This window comes from Sinocyclocheilus grahami, unplaced genomic scaffold (assembly GCF_001515645.1).
Source record: "Sinocyclocheilus grahami isolate Dianchi unplaced genomic scaffold, SAMN03320097.WGS_v1.1 scaffold646.1, whole genome shotgun sequence".
NCBI classification, from domain to species: domain Eukaryota; kingdom Metazoa; phylum Chordata; class Actinopteri; order Cypriniformes; family Cyprinidae; genus Sinocyclocheilus; species Sinocyclocheilus grahami.
This window is the reverse complement of record NW_015505825.1, coordinates 2,179,244-2,187,479: the sequence shown is the minus strand read 5'-3', so window position 1 is coordinate 2,187,479 and position 8,236 is coordinate 2,179,244. Positions and strand designations below refer to the sequence as shown.

The 8,236-nt window shown below is 38.2% G+C and overlaps 1 protein-coding gene across 1 annotated transcript in view; it reads left to right on the top strand.

Annotated features, from left to right (window-relative positions):
• Nucleotides 1–1,161: 1,161 nt before the first annotated feature.
• Nucleotides 1,162–8,236, top strand: part of ranbp2 (RAN binding protein 2) — a 65,032-nt gene continuing 57,957 nt past the window's right edge. Inside the window, exon 1 of the mRNA XM_016242128.1 lies at nucleotides 1,162–1,350. Within this exon, the coding sequence (XP_016097614.1) occupies nucleotides 1,279–1,350 (72 nt within the window). The 5' untranslated portion in view covers nucleotides 1,162–1,278. The remainder of the gene's footprint in view (nucleotides 1,351–8,236) is intronic.

Sequence of the window (8,236 nt, the reverse complement as noted above, 5' to 3'; positions counted from 1 at the left end):
AAACTGTCCAGAGAATCTGTTGTGGAGCAATAAGAGCAACTCCTCTAGATGCCATCAGGGTTGAAATGATGCAAGAGGAAAGCTTGCATGTATTGGGTTAAGTAACAATCATCATACACGCACAATTTTAAATGATTGTTGGGAATATAAAAAGAATGGAGGGAATAGTTTAGGATGGAAATATGAAGAGCGGGTCAAGGATTGTGGTCTGGAGAATGAAGTAATCTGTCCTAACATGCCGTTAAATGGTGTATCAGTATGGAATATTCCTGAACTCATAGTTGAAATGAGATTATTGGCCTTATTACAGGCCTGGGAAGAAGCAGAAGAGAGATATAGTTATGAAATCAATGTTTTTATGAGATAATTGTATTCTTTTATACAGATGGATCTAGAGATCCAAACGATCAAACAGTAGGAGTGTATATTCCACGATTTGAGTAAGTTTAAGATTAAGTGACCAATTGTCTGTGTACTCACAGAATTAACTATAGTAGGATCGCAATGGGTCGCACAGGTCAGGATTGTAATTTGCTCAGTCTTCATCAGCTCCTAAGAGTGTAATGCCTACAAAAACTGACCGAGAAGAGCTGCTAGTGCTACATTCCTGTACGGACTGAAAGTAGCGGGTAGCTCTGTGTAGATCTGGATAGGCTGGGACACACAGGACTTACGGGGAAGCACGGGAACGGTATGTGTGATGAACGTGATGCTTTAGAAACAGCAGAGCATGTGCTTTTCAGATGCAGTAGATACGATGATCAGCGTAATGATCCGGTTAGCAATATAAGGAATCTGTTCTGTAGGCCAGTGAGCGTCGTGGACCTTTAAGGGGTTGAGAGATAATCAGATATAGAAGGTGGTTTTAACACGTGTAGAGCTTACAGGACTAGACCACAGGATTTAGCACTATAGTGTCTGAGGAGGAGGAGGATCACGATGCTTCTGAGGAAGCTGGAGCTCTGATCACTACATTATTCCTTTATTTATTTAAGAGGGGAAAACAGCAGTACAGAGTGAGATACACAGTAGATGAACGGAGGAGGAGAAGAAGAAGACGCCGCGTGTCGCTCCAGGCCAGCAGGCGGCGGAGACGCACACGTGACAAACACCATTAGCAGCAGCAGAAGAAGACAGAGCGGAAGTTGCGTCATTGCTCGGTCGTGCATCGTGAGCAGAGAGTGTTTTTAGCCGCTGGTCCGCGCTTCAATGATCAGCTTGTGAAGGAGTTCAGAGGAGTTCAGAGTCTAGAGGAGTCTAGAGGAGTCCAGAGCAGCCATGAGGCGGACTAAAGCGGACGTGGAGCGCTATATCTCCTCCGTCCAGAGCGCCTCTCCCTCGCAGAAAGCGGTAAGAAGAGCACCACGGGCCTAATGTCTGTAACTTACACTCACTCTGACAGAAACACCGAGCAGTAACTCCGAGGAGCTCAGCTCTGGTGTTTCTGTGCTGAAGTGTCCTCTGCCCAGTTTAACCTGATCTCAGCATCTGAAGCGAGGTCTAAAGCTCTTTCTGTTCTGCACTAGTGTCTAACTGCGCAGCTTACAGTGCTAATGGTGTAGTTCCCATCATGCACCTCGTCTCAGACTGCTTTATTGTGTGTGTGTGTGTGTGTGTGTGTGTGTGTGTGTGTGTGTGTGTGTGTGTTACAGATGTGCATTTATTCATTCATCTGTTACTTGCATTAGCACTTGAGCAGATTCTTAAATCGTGCTGCTTGCTCATAGTGTTCCCCGCTCAACAGATATGACCGTACCTTTAATTATATCACACTCTTAAATAACATTCAGCTGAACATCTGTTGCTCACAGGCAACACATATAAACACCTGCCACCTTTAGTGCACACAAACAATGGTAGTGTTATATTGTTTGCATAAATGCTCCTCTGTAAACCGTGAGAGATGCACTCCATTACAGATTAAAGAGAGGAACAACATATAAGGTAAGGTGGCCAACAGGTAAATAAATGTAGAATTGCACTGTTTGCTCTCGTGCATCAATCAGAGTAAACCGTGAGAGATGCTGAGACAGGCACGGCGCTTGCGGACCACATGATGCTCGCTCCATTATGGAGAAAAAGAGGAGAAATAATAAAGGTAAGGTGGCAGATAGGTAAGCTAATAAGAGTGAACGGAGAGGAGGGTTGTGTCCGGGAGCAGCCAGAGGTCTTTAGGAGGTTAATGCGTGCCGTTGTGGCTCCCGCTGGTAAAGAACCGCGGGCCGTGTGTTGTGTAAGGTGCCAGAAGGTCGAAGGAGACCGGGTGGCATTGTAAATATGAAACCTGTTTGATATTTAGCACTCTTGATCAATGAGAGCGAGATGTTGTGTGCTTCTTTAAATGAAGCTTGGCAACCACAGACATGCATGCAAGCAGAGCACTGAGAAAAATAATCACCCATGTTCTGCATTTTCTCAGAAATCACGCGCACTAAAATCAGTTGAAACTCTCGTGTCTGTGCTCTCCTATGGCTTTAAAATGGGCTGAGATTTGCTGCCAGCCTCAGACTCTCTAATAGTTACCCAAATCATGTCAAGCGCACCCATCTCATTAAACAGGCAGTCATTTATTTAAAAAAATATGATCGGTATGTGTTTGATAAAAGGAGAGTTCTTTTACAAAGTTACACTACCAGACAAGTTTTTAACATTTGTTATGTTTCTTAAAGAAGTCTCTTCTGTTCACTAAACCTGCATTTATTTGATCCAAAGTACAGCAAAAACTGTGACATTTCGAAATATTTTACTATTTAAAATAACTGCTTTCTATTTGAATATATTTAAAAACACTTGTTGATATCACGTTCGAGTTCATGAGGTGGCCTACCTGAGTATGAGAGGAACACCGCTTTCACGCTCAACCAAACTAACATTACTAGCCAGTCAGACGGTTTTGGTCCTATAAACACAAGACGCGCAAAGCTGCGAGGTGCAATGGTCAAAGATTTCCATCTAGAGCCATATTTATATAGAAAAGCAGCGGAGCTTTGTAAACAGCTCAGAGTAATCACGTCATCTCCATAAGAATACGATATGATCGGCAGAATGAATTTGCCTGTAGTTTTGGAAAGGTCCTGTGACGAGGTCAAGAGGCATGGTCTCTTCAGGGTAGTTCACCAGTGAAGACTGCATGTGTGAGTATAAGAGGCTGAACGCTTCCTCTGCGTCTGCGGTGAGTTTGGGTTGCTTTACGTTCATCTGCAGAAACTGTGCGTTATCTCACTTAATGTGTAACTTAAGTCGTTTATAAACCTATGCCAACACCGAATACATCAACATATTTCCAAATATGCGATTTCAAAGTAAAAGTTTCTCAGGTTGCATGTGGCCAAATATTACAATTAAATGGATTTAAACGTCGTTGAATCGCATGAAACATCACGAGGCTGTTGGCGCCCTCTGCAGGTGTTTGTTATAATATATGCAGATTACATTGTGTTTAACAGTTGTTCAATAAAACCATGTACTTGGTTTTGATACTTGATACTTTATTTGAGCCAATTATTATTGCCTCATCGTTACTTTATATATAAATATAGTCATATTAAAGCCTGTTTTTCACTTAGTTCTATTTGTATTACTAAAAAACATCAGATTACTTGATTAGCAAAATAATCATTAGTTACAGCCCTAGATTTGGTAAAACATTTCAAAATACAACTGCATTAATTAGTTCTAGTGAACCTAGTATCTGTATGTCGTCTCATCTCGTGAGCTAAGTGTATTGTCACACCCCTAGTGTCTATGAGCTCATAATAAAGCTCATAATAATCCAAGTGTATGAGAGAGCCTAGCTTTCATTCTTCAGGTCAATCAGTTTCAAACAAATCAGTTTGAGTAAGGAAAGCGATAACTTTGCCATAGTATCCTTTCAAATGTTGCCACAGCCATTACATTCTTTGCATGTGCTGCACTTTATTTGTACTATTTTGTTTTATTAGTTTATTTATTAGAATTTGAAAGATAATAACTATTTTTTGATAAGTGAGATCTGATTTTAAGTCAAGTCACCTTTATTTATATAGCGCTTTTAACAATACATATTTTAGTCCTTGAAAACCAAAAAAATTGTGCTTAAAGTCCTTGAAAGTCCTGGAATTTCATTTTGCAGTATCCGTCCGAACCCTGTTTAAGTTTCCATTTCTTGGAGCATTTTTTGTTGTTGTTAATTGAACTGAACTGTAGTTTTCTGTAGTAAACTGTCTTTGTATATTTCCTGTTTTATTTTCATTTCCAAGTATTTAATAAAGCAATAAGCTAGGGCTGTCACGGTTCGTCGATTCTATTCGATTTTTAAAAATCCTCGACTTCACTTTGCTTGCGTCGACTAACCGGCAAAATACCGGAAGTGGCGCATTTCACAGACGAGAATCCATAAAACACATTATTAGACTGTTTCCCAAGGTTGCATGATATATTAAACCCATTTAAAAATAATAATTAAGCATAATTGTGAATTCACAAATGCTACGATTTAATTAAATAATTATATGCAATGCAGTTCTAATACAGTATATGTGCTTTAATTATTTACATGCGTGTAGGTTAAGTACGTGCGTCACACAGCGGCTCCATTCACAGTAGTTCCACAGGAACTGTTATCATTTACATGTGTGGAGCGACTCAAACTCCATCTCTGCATGTTGTTGTGAGTTTGGGTTTATTATAACGTTCATCTGGGAACGCAACGTGCGCCATTTCATCAGATTTGTAAGGTAAATCATTTATAATTCTACACAAACACAGGAGAATATATCGAGGTTTCAAAATAAAAGCTCAAACCCTCACTCTGAGTTTACACGTTTTGATGGCCACATATTATTTTAATTACAGTGGCTATACCATTTCTGTCCTAAAGAAATGGCCAAATATTAAAGATTAAGTGACCATTTGAATTAAATGGTGCTTGGTTAATATTAAGCAAGTATTAGATCGCACATCAATGTGTAAAAATAATAATCAGGCCTTTGGCGCCCTCTGGAGGCCTTTGTTGTAATATGTAATGTACATTAGCTCGATTCACTGATCCTTAGAGATTATATTATTATAATTATATATAGATCAGTGGCTCTATTACATTATAATACAGTATTTTAACAGTTTTGTTCAATAAAACCATATGATTTCTTGCTCTTGATACTTTATTTGAACTCATTATTGCCTCATTGCTATTATATATGTATTTTAAGTCATTTTAAAGGCTATTGTTCACTTAACCTACATCTATTTTTATTACCACAAAAAATAATTAATTATGTTGTATTAGTAGACCAGAACACGTGGACATGTTGTCATTCTTACACTATAATACTGAACTCTGATTTCAGTGATTTGGACTATGAGATGGACACTTGCTTCTTGCACTCTATGCACTTTACTTTTGCTTTAAAAAAAGGATTTCATAGAAATTTGGATTTCATTTGGAGCTTCACGACTGAAGTCCTCTGTTCATTTTTCATCAAGCTGGAGACGTCTGTTTAAATCTGTTTACACATTTCTAAGAGTACTTTTAATACTTAACATATTTAATAATAATAACTTTTAATACTTGATTCCAGTGGACTCTAAACATTGCATTTAATGTGAAAACCCAGCTGTTGGGTTAATTGAAACAGATTTGTTCCCCTTTGTAGTTGCACAAAGAACATGCTGACTTTCTCAGACTTTTTTGTAATTTTGTTTTTATTTCATTTTTATTAGGTTTGTTTACATTTTTACTCTTTTTTTAGCTTTACATTTCGTCAGTGGCTTGTTTACATTTATACGTTTGTATGGTACACCACTGAATGGCAAAGTTGCAAGCTTAATAAAAATGTTCTTTAAAATTGTTGATTTTTTTTTGTGTGGGAAATTAATCGTTTAGATAAATCGATGAAGTAGTCGATAGATTAATCGAAATAAAAATAGTCGTTAGTGGCAGCCCTACAATAATCCCTGTGAAGCCGTGGTTTACAGTGAATATATATAACAGCTAAGAAGCATTGTTACGACTCGAAGCAGAGCCTAAACCCCCTTAGCTGTTATAAATTCACTGTAAACCACGGCTTCACGGGGCTTACTGCATTTATACAGTTATTCCATATACGTAGTACGGCTTCACAAAATAAAGCAGAGCAAATAAGGTGTAATGATATTAATAAAAACAGTATTCTTCCACCAAACAATGTATCTCCTCAGAAACAGTTGTGGTTGCTACAAAGTGGCTGCCGAGCAACACACAAAGGTGTGTTACGTTGTAGAGTAATTTACAGCAGCTTCGAACGCGGCTCAGCCAATCAGAATCAAGCACCGGAACTATCCGCTTTATAATTTACAATTATTTCTTTTGAGCATAAAAGTGATTTTGAACAAAACAATTTCTGAAATGTCATGTTTTAGATTGTAGGTCATCTTGTACCCTGTCAAGGACAAAGCTGACCAGCAGAACTTGATATCAATAGCATCCTCAGTGTTACATGTGTTTGCGTTATAGTATACCTGTCTTGGTATTGCGGTTTCAAACATCCCTCCGTAGTCTGTAGTCTGAGCCTGGCCAGGGCTGAAGGCAAGGGCAGATACCTTACTAGTTAGTTTCAAGGAAAATCATTTTCAAATAATGTTCTTTTTTTGTTTGTTTGCCAAATAACCCCGTGTATGTGTCCGCCCCCGCAACCCCCATAAAAAAGTTCAGGCTCAGGATTATTTTTGCTTTAACTCCTGTTAAATTTCAGCACCATTACTGCAGTCTTCAGTGTCACATGATCTTCAGAAATCATTCTAATATCATTTGCTGCTCAAGAAATATTTCTGATTATTATACTACTATTATTATTATTAGCAATATTTAAAACAGTTGAGTAGATTTTTTTCCAGGATTTTTTGATGAATATAAAGATCCAAAGATCAAGGATGCTTTAAATTGTTCACAAGTGATGATAAGGACGTTTATAATTAGTGGTCGACCGATATTGGTTTTTTGACAGACGATCTCTTGGAAAGCAGATGGTCAACATAATTGTATTTATTTTAATTAATATTTCAGAAATTTGAAATCATTTGAAAATGGATTAAAAAATAAATGTGTAAAATAGACATACTTCTTCTTTAGATGACAAAGTATTTTTCACAAATAAATACATATTTAATAAAAATATAATTAAAAAGGAAGTAAACACTGTAGCCAACAGGGCACTCAGTAATCTGGGAAGTTTGTGTGCATTGGGAATCATATTTTTTTCCAAATAAAGCCAAGGTAACACTCATTTTGCATGCAGCACACAGTGAAAATTACATGAATATGACAGCGGGCAAATGCATAAAGTGCAGCATAATTTGAAATCACGAGTTTAAAGTTTGTCGATCGCGAGTCTCTAGGGAAGCTGAACTCTCCTCCTGTCCGCATTCAATTCACACGGACCGACCGTCACGCAGAGAACACGCGATCATGCAGGTCACACGCACACTTCACACGATCTCACAACTGGATCCGACTAAGTTTGCAAGGTTTGTGAAATTAAATGTTCATTAGTCATTCAAAGATTTGTTTAAATGATATAAATGCGTATTTGCTGAATGCTGACGGCAAACAAGAAAGTATTATGTTTGCCTTTCTATTACTAATAACATAAAAGCAGTCGCTATAAGACTTTTTGTATACATTTTAATTCCTTTGTTTAACCGTTCAATCTGATTAGTGCTCAGGCCCTGCCGCTCTCAGCGCCGTCAAAATAAAAGTCCCACCTCGTACGCATCGGCCAAACAGGAAAACTTATCGGCCGATGCCGATTAGGGATGCGCCGATCCGATATTCATATCGGGTATCGGCTCCGATAGTGCCATTTTTCTTGGATCAAGTATCGGTCAGAGAGGGCTGATCCAAATCCGAGATTTTTTATTTTTTTTTCTCGATTGTGTGAATTATTCTGTGTTACTTCTGATACGATAGCTTAATGTGAGCTACATATGAATATTTAAGTCCTTACATTAAAGTTCACACAAACTCTTTTCTCCGCTGTGGCTGTCAGTCATTTGTTCAGCCTTTAAACCCTGATCCCATTTGGTTACAGCAGTCAGCTCGGTAAAGCTCTCTCTAAGATCATTCTGTGTTCCCTTCCCATTATACCTGATTTGTAAATACATGTCTATGATTTTGCAAAAAGGACTTTATCTTCTTGCCGGAGTTTAATGTTGTTTTGTTACTTGCTACCGGGTGTCTGTGAGAACAAAACACGGGCGTAGAAAAGACTATAAATTGTTT